The sequence below is a fragment of the Leuresthes tenuis genome, unplaced genomic scaffold, assembly GCF_036924035.1.
Source record: "Leuresthes tenuis unplaced genomic scaffold, fLeuTen1.0.hap1 SCAF_3, whole genome shotgun sequence".
Lineage (NCBI taxonomy): Eukaryota > Metazoa > Chordata > Actinopteri > Atheriniformes > Atherinopsidae > Leuresthes > Leuresthes tenuis.
Window position 1 is genome coordinate 39,039,133 of NW_027325357.1, and position 13,265 is coordinate 39,052,397.

Sequence of the window (13,265 nt, forward strand, 5' to 3'; positions counted from 1 at the left end):
TGATACACTGGGGGAGCAACGTGGGGTTCAGTTCGGTTCCAAGGACGCTTCGACATGTATCCTGGGGAAGCCAGAGTCGAACCACCGACCTTCCGATTGGTGGGCGACTGCTCTTCCTCCTGAGGTGGTGTTATGTGGTGTTATGGTGTTTTCCCCCCCTCTTTTCCCTCTTTTCTGTCTTCTCAAACCCCAGCTGGTCGAGGCGGATGGCCACCCTTCCTGAGTCTGGTTCTGCCAGAGGTTTCTTCCTGTTAAAAGGGAGTCGTTCCTTTCCACAGTCCCTCAGGCTCAGGACGGGAGATTGGACTGAAGACGAGTTTCGGTGCAATCTGTTGGTTTCCTTAACTGGGATATTGTTTTTTGAATTGGCTCTATATGAATGAATTGGATTATTTTGAAATTAAGTAAATGGATTTTATTGGATTATGATTACGATGAATTGAATTCCAATTGGCTTCAATTGGACTATATTATTTAAGTGCCTTGAGATGACAATTGTTGTAATTTGGCGCTATATAAATAAAACTGAATTGAATTTAATTCAATTATCTTTTGAATTATTATTATTCTCCACTTTGTCTTTCAGCTGCTTTTAGCTTTCATCTTAGCTCAAGTCATAACACAAGAGAGACTTCCAAAAGAACCAGACTCAGGGTGGACAGCTATCTGCCTTAAACAACAGGGGTTCTCTGATTGTTAACCACCAAAAGGTAGGCAGCATTCAGTTAGTTATTGGAGCTATTTCACTGCTATAAAAGAGGTTAACGGGATGAGCTAAACTGAAAGAAAACAGGAAAGTTGCAGATTGTGAAATCAAAGTGATCACCTGAAAGGTGAAAAAATAAAATGAATGAAAATGAAAAAACAGCGTTTTGGAAACTAAAAAACGATTGATAAAAATATTGAAATATTGAAAGAGAATTTCCATATGTGGGTAAATTCGAAACTATCAACAAAAGTGGAAAATCAAAGATGAACAAGTGACTTCAACATCCATCATAGAACTGAAAGATAGATTAACAATTAACAGATTTCAGGCCTGTGAGCATTAACGAGGAAACTGTTTAATCCATAAATAATAAAGGTCACAAACATAAATACAATGTTGTTTTACTGTTTTACTTTTTTCCTTCCAGCTCAATTGTGTTTGACAACAAACAGAACTTCTGTCAATTTGGCTGAATTAAATTGCCAGTGTCATCATCCCATTGCATCCTCTTCTTCTCTACAAATTACAGAGCAGTGGTCAGAATCAGTTTCACTCATTGTCTGAAAAAGCTCACAACATTTATACTCCTGTAATGTGAGTGGATCATAACCTGCAAAAGTGTAAACGTTTTTCTTTTCTTTTCTATTTTCTTTTTTTTTTTTTTTCAAATTTGTCTGAAAATATATCAAGTGGCCTCCATAACACCATCCTGTTAATGTACAAATATACTGTAGTATAGTATTAAAATTGGCCCAGACACCTTCAGGAGGTCAGAACAGCACCTCATATCAAATGAACCCATTTGAACCTTTTTACTTTAAACATTGCAGAATTATTAAGTAGTAAGTTAGTGAAATTGTATTTTATACCTGGGGCTTAAGTGGTTCTGTGTGCCCCCTTATATTGCAATTAATATAGTTAGTATTATAGCACTGCATTGTTTCTTTTTAAACAACTGTTACAGAGCAAACACAGTAAAATTGTAACTGGGAGACTTAGCTTATGTTGGCAGCACTAAATAAATTCCATTCACTTTCACTGTGTTGAGGTTTGAGGCAGAAATGTATTAGAGACACTGAAAAAGGGAAGATATCAAACCAAAACTGTCAGCTTGGCAAAGTGAAAATACATATTTTTCCACAATATATGATATTTGATATGTAATTTGAATGAGTCGGCTCTTTGTCTCTGAGAATTTCTACAAACAGTGACTTTACTTTATCGTCTGTATTTCTTATTCATCACATTATACCTAATGACAAGTGGCAGGCCTATAATGACACTCATTTTGTTCAGACTGTACTGAGACATGCTGGCTGTTTCAGAAATGTTTCTCCCCAGTTGTTTACCATCTGATCCTCCCTGCTTGCATTTCCATCAAAGGCATATTGAACAATGACAGCATACCTTCTCCTTAATATCAACATCATTCACATAGAATTATTTCTACAGATCTAATGTGTAACAGGCATGTTGTCAGAGAGTGTCCAGTGAAAACAAAGAGAAGAATGGCAGAGCTAATGTGGAGCTGGGCCTGCACAGAGTTGGGTTTCAGGCTAATTGGGATCATACGCTGCATATGCAGTTTTGGCACATACGTTAGATTAATCAGGCCCTCTTTAATCGTGGAGAAATTCTCTTGTGCGTGGTTGAGGCAGTTGCTCTCCTCTCCCTCCCTCCAACACCCCCAAATCCTGGGCTCTGTCTAAGCATGGACCTTTTGACTTCATAAACACCCGCTCTCTAAAAATTGGGGTCAACCTCTCATTGCTTGCACCACAGTGCTATCAAGCCACCACAAAGGCTTCTCTTAATGATTAAATTGTATGGATGTTCCAAATCTGCAGATTCCTGGCGGCTGACTCTTCCTCCTGATTGTAATTTATGTCGGAAGTCATTGCTGTCCAACACTCGGCCCTATCCAATGCCCAGGAGGGGGAATGTGCACGTGGATGACGCCCGCGTCGTCCTGCCTGCTGCTACAGCTTTAATCTGCGCTGTGCTGTTAAGTTTAAGCAACCTCCCACATTCACCTTGTTGCATTTATGAAATGTAGTCATGTTTTTCTTACTTTTTCTGGGACCTTTTTTCAAACCTCAGGTTAGTTGTTTAGGTTAACCTGTCATTAATCTGCATATGATTAAGTCTTGACTGAAATTTGACATCCTGGGCATGCACTGATTAATCATTTGCGTGGATGTTGATGGTGCTGGTGGTGTGAGTACTGTGCGTGTGTGGGGAGACTTTCAGATGTCTGTGTCAGCTATGGATCTTTAACTGAAATTGAGAACAGTATAAAAAGGCCACTGTGTAAAGGAGAGGTGCCCTGTGAAAGAAGAAAAGAAACATTTCAGATGATTAACAGGAATGTTAAAAACTTGGATTCAGTCCTCCTTTCGACGTGTCCATGAAAGTGAACATAGAGTTAATCAAGTCGTAGGTGAAACTAGTCCAAATATTTTGAACGAGGCTTTACACTTTTTACTTTTATGTTTTTTTAAATCATGCCAGACTTCAAAATATGCAGCTTTTTCATTCCCTTGAGAACCCCACACTTTACGTACATCATAACCATTGAAAATAGGTGTACTTTACATAACGTTGGTGTCGAAATGATGAGAGAAATTAAAAAGTGGGACAAAGGAAGCAACAGCTGGAATGTTAGAATGGGAAACTTTGGCTGTGGATAAGACACACCTGCAGGACTTTTAAATTATAATTCCTTTCCTCATTACAGCACCGGAGGGAAATTATTGATATGAGAAAAATATGTTCAATATATTAAAAATATTCATAGAATAGCCAAAAACATGCAAAGTTCAAACTGACTGATGAAACTATTATTATTAGCATTATCATTATTATTATTAACAAGAATTCTTATGGAAAAATAGCGAGTGTGGTGGAAATCTGATATTGTGACAGCTCTAATCATAACTGCATCTATTTTAATCCTATTGAATGCGAGTCCCTCCGCAACCTTCAGGTTGTGCATGGAAGTGCACAAGGACCACCATGGTGGTTCTGTGTGTGCTGATACAAGCTCAAACTCAGGAGATTGGCGAGCAAGCTTTTTTTTCTTTTTAAGGAGGTGGGGGAGGGGAACAGAGATGGACAATAAGAAATATTGTTATTATTTACCTGTTAAACTCGTTCTGAACTCTAACATGCCATTTCACTGCTGGGCTGGATAAGAAAAATAATTATACAAAACTCTGATAGGAAAATATATAAACATACATGAGCATTGTTTTTCATACCCAAGTCCTCCCTGCATCTTTCTATCCTTTGAATAAAATAAGTTGTTAACCTGCAAGTTGCACTTCAGGCCTTTCATTTCTATATCATCATTGTGTGTAAAACATATTTCCTTTGAAGTACATTTTCTCAGCACTCTAGCTTTGTTCTTTTGTTTACAGCGCTTTGTAATTGCAGACATGAGCAATACTGTTTGCCCCATCCTGACCCAGCAGCGTATGAGTCCCCACACACTTCCAAGCCACAGGGACAAGCCCTTAAGGTCATCAGACCCAAAGTGACGCTTTTGGGAAAGCAACTTCAATTGAGGAGCAATTACAAAGAGGCACATGTTGAACTGCCAGGTCGTAGACTATGAATTCTGCTACTTTTAACATCTAGTTATCGGCTCTACTGACCTGTGGTTATGCCCACTGGTGTAAAATCTTTTTTATGGAAACTGATTTAAGTTGGAAATTTGTGATTCAGTGAGGTGCCATTTTGAAGTGCACTTCATCCTTTTAAAACAGATTTTATTCAAAGAGTGTCTCTTGTCTTCACAGGTTTAGTCATGATAAGTGTTGTTGAGTTTGTTTTTTTTGTGCTTTTTTAGCATATTTTAATGTTGTTAACCAATTGTCTAATCAATAGATTGATCTGCTGCTTTGAATATATCTATATTGCCAATTCTGTGTTAAATATACTGTAAAAACACCTCTAAAATTGTGACATGACAAGTAATGTTTATGCATAATTTAAATAGAAGTTTTTACACACAACATGAAATATGGTTGTGGTGTGACTTGTCCTTAGCTCGCAGTAAATTGCCTGCTTTGGTCACTTTCATCATTACTTTTCACTATTAGCTGCCTACTTTAACACGTGCAATATTAAATTTAAAAAACAAATTTAACATCTCTTATGTAGTCAACCGGCTGTTTGGCTTCAAAGATAAAATTTAGAAGCAACACAGGAGATTTTATCAGGATTTTCAAAAGATAATTTGCTTAAAAACCAAAAAACAACATTAATGTTGTAAGGGAGATTTCAGCCATTTTTTAAACGTTCTGGGATGTTGAAGAACAAACTGCTTATTTCGCTGCCTTGAAACAACTTTCTAAGTTGTGACATTTTGTCCACTTGTGAAGAAAAAAATGTGCAGCATGTGAAATGTCAGTCAGTTTGATATATTATATTTCGTATATGTTAACTGTACAAATAAAGTGTGTTTTTAAATACTTTCATAGAGAGTAATGATTTCAGTAATTTATGTTTATATATTAATGCTGGCCTACAAGTGTCGTCTTCCATTTGGACCATTAACCACTGTACTGTGAGGTTTACATGAGACGTTATTAAGAATTAGACTGAGATAATTAAATGAAATGCTAGCCATATTCTGCCTGTAGAAGGGAACCACATGCTTGTACTTTTTAAGTCCTACTTAATGAAATTAAACAACATTTTCTGAACAATGTCTGCAGCACACTGATGAACTTGTGGTGCCCATATATTTCATGATATTGTGCAGTTACCTGCACTGCAGCTGTTGTAGGAGGAACAGGAGCTTTAGTGGAAGCCTCGCACATGCTGTTAATGTTCCAGAAAATAAAAGTATAATATAAAGACAAATGCAGCCTGCATATGTAAAAGTAGCCCTTCACTAGAAGCCACCAGTCATGTAAAGGTGGGTCCTTTCCTCTTGAATAGGCTTAACTTTTGAATAGACTCAACTATTTAAAAGCAAATGCTATGACCAAGTAGTGTTTTCATGCATTTGAACTTGAATCAACAAATTTCTGAAACTTCGATGAGAAGATTCGATGCAATTCATTAGTTTATTTAACAAGAAAAAAAGAGAGAAAAAAAACTGCCGTTACACGAATACACGTCAAATTATTTTGGCTGATTTGAGATTAACTGGATTTGAATTAAATTGAATTGTTTCCTTTTTTCTCTCCACGCTTTGAGATTAAGCGTGTTGTGAAGTGTTGCTATATAAATAAACTAAACTAAATTTAATCCAATTAAATCCAATCCATTTACTTCACTTTATCAGAACAGACTTGAAGTTGTTTGGGCTGGATACAGTCAACATACAGCCTGAAAAGGTTTAGGATTTTTTTCAGGTCACATCCCAGTTTGTTTGCTTCAAATGTCTCAAATTTTCATTTCAAAATGACGTTTTTCATTTCGGGTCGCAAACCTTGAGCCATAATGATCAAATGATGCCAGGAAATAAAGCTGATATCTATGAGTCTGTTTGTTCTACACGTTTGGATGCGGGGTGTTGAGAGTGATCCGGTGTCTGTGTCACCTTCGGTGAGCTGTGGTGCACGCAGCTGCTAATGAGAAGGTGTGAAAGAGCAGAATGAATTAATTAGTTTGAATGAATGCCGTGTTTCTGTTCATTTTCAGAGCTGAGGTGTGAAGCTGCTACGTTGTAATGTGAATATAAATGGGTTAGGCCTGGAAGTAACAGCTCAGAGGTTTCTGTGTGAAAAAAAGTCGGCATTATTTACTTAATTTAGGCCTGGGCAAAGATGATCAGTTTAATTGACAAAGCAAGAAATAGTTTAATGACCTTTGTGTTCTCATGGATGAGGGCTGTAAGAATACAAGAGCATCTCTTACCACGATTGAAAAAAAGCGTTGTGAAGGCTCTGGGGTTCGGTAAATGTTTAGGTTTTGCACATTGATTTGATACAGAATAAAGATGGGTGTTAATGAATGTTGTAATATAGGGAAATATTTGTCAAAAAATTGGTTAAGGTGGACAAAAGGCATCAGCTTCATGGCAGTATCCCCACTGAGTCTCAGCACCTCGGTCCCTTTGATTCTCTTTATAAAGTCCACAAAGACACTCCATCCATCTGGGCTCAGTTAGGTAAAGTTACCATCAAAATCAAAATATATACGCATGAAAATAATTTTAAAAAAAAACGTTACCTTGTCTTTTGTGCACTGAGAACCCTTTGAAAGAGCATTTTGCTTTAAAGAACTGCTGCAAACACAATCAGGCCTCAGCCTCAGTGGGCTGTCAGTGTTTATCGAATGAAAAATGCTTCCGGTCAAGAGAGTTTGCAAAAGGTGCGTGAAATCAATCAGTCAGTAAATAAAGAGGAGGGTCCATATAACTGCTGACCAACAACCCAATAATATATTCATAAGCGTTTTCTTGAGGGTTTTTAATCATATCAAGCCTGTATGAATGTGTCTGTCTGACTGATGGCTGAGCTGCACTCACATAGCCTTAAAAGCTCATCTTGACATGTTTCCTTGATAATAAATGAAGAACTGCGTTAGTGAAAATATATTTAATAATTAAACATGGCATAGTTACACAAAGGAAATGCAAAACAGAGGAGTGAAAGAGGATCCTTAGAATATAAAAGAAAGACCTACTGCAAAGGTTTGAGTTTCCCCGTCAACAGCAGCAAGTTCATCACGAGGGAATGCAAGCTACGACAAAAACACATTTCTGCCGGAGGACGCTTCCTCCTATCGTTTACGTCTTTGTGGGTTTTTGTGTGGAGACTGCAAGAGACGGTCCAGCAAATAACTTTCTCCACTCACACTGAGCGTCCCAAAGGTTCTGCAATTCGAGTCCTATAATCTGTGCCCATGTCACTCCTCCTGGGTGTTCTCTAAGGGAGAGCTCGAGCTTTCGGACTGTCGGTCTGTGTCTGCAGCAGATCTTTCCTGTTCAGAGAGCTGCTCACTGCTGGGGATGGAGTTCTTCTTTGGGCGACCTTTCGGTTTAGTAGGTGACTCCAGGCCTCCGCCTTGTAGTACCTTCGGTTCCAAAGTGAATGAGAATAATCAGATTTACGTTAGAAAACTGACTGTGAAGAATTTAGGTAAGGAAACCGTAGCCATCACACTGCAACAGCCTCTTAAAGCTTTCTGAATACTACAGCTTTAAGCACTTAGCCTGATTTATTTAATAGAATTTCCAAAAGCGTCTCTAACGTGGGCATGTTCTCTAAACAACACAGTGCAGCATGACAGTGACATTTCATTCCACTGAACTACACCTCCAATCATTTGTTACAATAACTAAAAGCAATTTTTTTTTTCTGGTTTTCTGGTGTTTGTACTGCTTCTTTATTGTTGCAGCGTTTAACTTGTTCGCCTACAAAACCACCACATACTGTCCAACTGCCACGGCATCATCATCAGTGTCCAACTTACAATTTTCTTCCACTTCATCCTTCTGTTCTGGTACCACGTTTTCACTTGCAGTTGACTGAGGCCCAGAGACTCTGCCAGGTCTATTCTGTAATGAGCAAACATATAATTAAATTAAAATATTTGACTTTTTAATCCAAAATCAGATCAGTTTTACCCCCCCAAAAAATGTCTACAATTTACTGCAGACTGTTGCTCCTAATAGTTTGAAGTAATTTTTCTTGTTTTGCTTTTAGGGCTTTAGCTGCCTTAAGGTTGAAGTTAATACATTTTTTTAAAATGCACATCATATGTATTTTTGATAATATTTTCATTCCTGAATATTGAGAGACCACATGTTTAAATTGGACCAGGCAACAGAACCAAGAAATAAAACGATTGCCACAGTGTACAAACATTTAAAATCTGACAGGAAATGCGATGTGCAGACGTTTTTATTGGTTAAATCTGAATGGGGACATGAAAATATCATCACTTGTGTTTTTTTCTGGCCAGTCAGAGGATGGTGGTCGCTACATCCTGCTCGGCAGCTTCACGCCGTCATGAACGCACCTGTCGGGCGTAGAGAGGTACTTCTGCTTCTCGAAGCGCTTCTCCAGGCCCATGAGCTGCAGCTCGGTGAACACGGTGCGGCTACGGCGGCCCTTCTTCGTCTTGCTGCTTCCGTCGGCTCCGTGTTCCAGCTTCCCGTGGAGGTGCAAGTCCAGCGGCAGGTGGTGGGACGCGGTGCCGACCTGCAGGCCTGGGGCCGCAGACAGAAGCGGGGAGCCGAGCGGGGAGCCCAGCGAGCAGGACAGAGGTGACATGGGGAACTTCAGCAGGCTTGTCTGGTCGGCTTTTAGTACTATAACAATGCAAAGAAGAAATAGAAAATATATATTTTTTTTTTATTAAAGAAGTCTGTGGTCGGCTGCTTAATACGTGAGATTAACGTGATTAGTCTCAACGAACCAAAGTAAGTATGTGGCTCAATAAATGCTGTTATTTTATTGTCTAACACGGTATTCAATATTTTCAAATGTGGAGAAATGATACTACATGCAGGGAAGATTTGTACTCATCTGGGAAGAAAAAAAATGTAATCATGAATAGCTGAAAAGGCTGAATTAGACCCACTGAAGTTAAAAAAAAAAATAATTAAAAAGCCCTAAAAACACGAATTAGCCTTAAGTAAACACCTGTTATTATTTCAGGCTGTTATATCATTAAAGACAAGCCTTTGTTGACTGTTTTCAATTAAACCAGATTAAGAAGGGATTGATAATAAGATCCCATCTAAAATTTAAGTTGTAGAAGTCACAGTTTTGGCTCAAGTTGATCTTACTTTGAGCATGGGAAAAAAAAGTCTTCATCAAACAAATCAAAGCTGCAGTTTGCCTCTACCACAAGTTTGGAGTAATGTTAAATGTTAGAGGTAGGCTACAGGTGCTACAGGGTCAGAAAAACATTCAAAATCACCTTAAATATTACTATTATTATCTGACATACCTTAATGTAATTAAATTAAATAAATGTATCCCGAAGCCTGCCAGGAAATCCTCAACTGAAGCACCTTCCAAAATAAAAATAAAAATCTTTGATTTGAAAATGGTGGTGTGGTGGTTAGCACCATCACCTCACAGCAAGAGGGTCCAGGTTCAACTTCCGGCTGGGGCCTTTCTGTGTGGAGTTTGCATGTTCTCCCCGTGTATGCGTGGGTTCTCTCCGGATACTCCGGCTTCCTCCCACCGTCCAAAAACATGCATGTTAGGTTAATTGGTGTCTCTAAAAAAATCGAAGGAGTGAGTGTGAGCGCGTGTGTGGTTGTTTGTCTCGTTTGTCTCTGTGTGGCCCTGTGATGGACTGGCGACCTGTCCAGGGTGTACCCCGATGACCGCTGGGACAGGCTCCAGTCCCCCCAGCAACCCGACCGACGGATTAAGCGGGTATAGAAAATGGATGGATGGATTTGAAAATGCAAACTAATTTTGGGGGCCTTAAATATGATAATCAATCACATAAAAACAGATGATTTATTAGTCCACTGTCAGTTTATACTAGAAATACTAATATAAAAATATATTTTCTATCATAGACTAATATTTGAATTTATTTAATTTACGTTTATTTCTTAGCTGTTACCGAAATGTAACAGAAATGGAAAAATGCAGCAATGTTTACAATAATACTACTACTACTACTACTACTACTACTACTACTACTAATAATAATAATAATAATAATAGTAGTAGTAGATTGTTACATATTATCGCATCAATAAGATGTTCAAACATTAAGCTACAATAATAAAAACGGTATGGACTATACTGTTATTATCAATGATTTTCCTTTGGCCTGTTTTCCAGCAGGACCCCCCTCACTGACCACCGTCTTACCCAGCTGGTTGTGGAAGGGTCGGGCAGAGAGAAGAGCCTGTACTCCGAATTTGAGCAGCTCCCCTGCCGGGGCTGAAGCTTTGTGCTCCGGGTGATCAGTCAGGATTTCCTCTATCATGAAACTCCTGTAACGATGAGTTCTGTGGTCCGGATGGACTTCTGGAGGATAGTAATGCGCCCCCATATCCAGAGGATGCTGCATAATCGTGGCTGCGCGGTCACCGTGACAGACACAAAACCCCTACACCAATTATCACTCCTTCAGTGGCCCAAGCCAGAACTCATGTTCCCTCTGTAGCACCGCTTTAGTCCGAAGATCACCACCGTGGCTCGGAGTTATCCTCAGGCTCTGGATCAAGCGAAGCGGCTACAGGTTGCGGGGTTTCACTGCGCGTCTGTGGGTCCTCTGAGGGGACTTTATTTTCTATTTCTCTTCTGTTAGAGCTTCTTTAGGGAAGCTTTTTTGAAGACGATGGGAAACAGTTGACCAAAAAACCCCCGAATCCGACCGTGTGCATGCCCAGTCGATGTCTGGGAACCGCATAGATCGGAGCTATTTGTCAGGCTCGCAGCGCGTCACCTTGGCAGTGAGTTGATGAATAAGCTTTTGGTTTTAAGAGTCTCGTTATAGCTCCACCTCCTATCTGAGTTAGTCTGCCTTCAGCCTTTTCTAACCAAAGATACATGCAAACCGCACTTGACCTTCACGGATTTATACAAAACGGAATGAAACAAGGACTTCAAAGCGTGAACACTTTTAGAAAAACTGCAAGTAACTTTTCCGGTTTTGAGGCCATTCGCCTTGTGATGAACATGTTGAAAATGATGAGCAGATACAACATCACAGGAAACTCAATTTACAAAATTATTTTTATTGAGTGACGATCTGATTATGTGTATGTTACTGCATGCTTTGATAAACATTTACGTGGGCTTATTTGCATGAGATATTCAGAGTGTACTTTGCAGTCATAGCGTTTGTTTTGATGCTGTTTTCTGACTGGATCAATGGTCTGCTCCGCTCCACCACTGACGCATCTCAGAGGTCAGAAAAATCTCTGAGATGCAAAAAATCAGAAAAAAAGGAAGCACATCTTCCTTTGCAGACACTGATATATCTACCGCACGATATTTTTGCTCCGAAATAAGTCTACAAAGGCACATGTTTTATTGACTGAAAAGAAATATGCTTCCATAACGTAAATGCAATGAGTTCAGGTTCGCTAACCGATTCATTCATTCTTGTTGGTTTTCATCGAAAACACTTGTTGAATTAACATTTAAGAAAAAAACGGAACAAATTTCTACCCTGTTGTAAGGTTTATTTCAGCATTAGACAGTTCTATGGTATCATTCGATTTTTTTGGGTCAACATGATCTATTAGGGCCAATTAAACGTAGTTACTTTGTAAAATGATTACATATTAGTCGTTGAATGAACCAGTTTGGGTTTTACGAGGTTTACCCTTATTAGTCTCGTTGTTTCAGTTCGATCTGTTTTTTCATTAATTAGACTTATACAAGTAACAGAGACAAGATTACATTTTATTTCAGTAAAACTTATGTTGACCCAGCCCAGATATATTAAGTGGACACAACAGAATAAAAAGTTGTTTAAAGAAAACTATATAGTTATATAGTTTTTTTGTTGTTGTATTAATTCAACAAATCGTGTTTTTGAGCGTGACCATGGTAGCTTTCAGAGGAGCTCTAGTTTCGCATCATGGAGCTGAAACCTTAAAAGGATCCAGAGTTGATTTAAAACCTGAGATTTAGTGCGTTGAAATTTTCATTCTCTGAGCTTTTAAACTTTTCAACTATGACCAGACTGGAATGTAGAGAAACAGACTCGACTAGCAAATAGGAATACATCTCATAGCACCGCATACGAAGAGGTCTCAGATTTAGATGTGTGCACATCAAAAATAGCCCCCACTGTAGGCAATATAAAATGTAAAGAATCTTAAATGTGTAAAGAAGTGTGTACTTCGAGATCAAGATAAAAACTTTGATTTTAGCAGACCTAGTACAAATCTAGAATGTCCATCATATGCTTTTTAGAGTTAGTCTTGAGTGATAACCCACGCCATTAAGGGAGGCATCCGATTGGTCATACATTCATTCTGCTGACAAGCTCAAACATATGTCACATTCATTAAATAAACTGTCATCAACCTTGTGAAGTTCAATGGATGATCCCTACAAAGATTTGATCTGGGATTAAGTTGAGATAAAAAAAAGAATCAACAGAAGTTCTCAGAGAACAATGAACAATGTACCCACCAAGTGCCCTGAGTTTGAATGTAGGAGAATAAATGCAAAATGGTCAAATGTATTGATATGTTTCTAATAGCTGTTTTTTAAATGAAAGCAAGTGATCAATATATTATATTCATGCAATTAAAAACACAACTTTTAGTTCATCACAGCACTGCCTGTTGCCAGAAGCATGTTTTCATCTTAAAATGAATTACCTGCACTGATGGATTAGATCTTCCTCTGGTGGCCACAACTGAGATTGCAAGGTCTTCATGATGCTCATTATTTCCACCTCTGATGGTCAAAGTAAAATGACAGGCAAGCATACCAGCCATGTATGAGCTGACATTATATTTCCAAGTACGATGCGTGTATCTTGTAGTATTTTCATGCTCTTCTTATGTGGCTCAGAGGTTGAGCACACTGTCCATTAATTAGAGGATCTATATCGATATTGATTCCCTACAGTTGCCCCAGGAACAACAGTGTTATGC

The 13,265-nt window shown here is 38.7% G+C and overlaps 1 protein-coding gene across 1 annotated transcript; it reads right to left on the minus strand.

The window, feature by feature from the left end:
* Nucleotides 1-7,248: 7,248 nt before the first annotated feature.
* Nucleotides 7,249-11,095, minus strand: barx1 (BARX homeobox 1). Its single transcript, XM_072382998.1, has 4 exons — nt 10,513-11,095; nt 8,690-8,981; nt 8,141-8,225; nt 7,249-7,741 (listed from the first exon to the last, which is right to left on the minus strand). Exons 1-4 carry the CDS (start codon nt 10,712-10,714, stop codon nt 7,574-7,576), a joined length of 747 nt encoding a protein of 248 aa, XP_072239099.1. The 5' UTR covers nt 10,715-11,095; the 3' UTR covers nt 7,249-7,573.
* Between the last annotated feature and the right edge of the window lie 2,170 nt (nt 11,096-13,265).

Excerpts from the sequence above, each read along its gene's own strand:
- barx1 (XM_072382998.1), bottom strand. The coding sequence starts at position 10,714 with ATGCAGCATCCTCTGGATATGGGGGCGCATTACTATCCTCCAGAAGTC. Across the intron at positions 8,982-10,512 it reads ACCCTTCCACAACCAGCTGG|TACTAAAAGCCGACCAGACA; the intron begins GTAAGACGGTGG and ends GCATTGTTATAG. Across the intron at positions 8,226-8,689 it reads TACCTCTCTACGCCCGACAG|AATAGACCTGGCAGAGTCTC; the intron begins GTGCGTTCATGA and ends TGCTCATTACAG.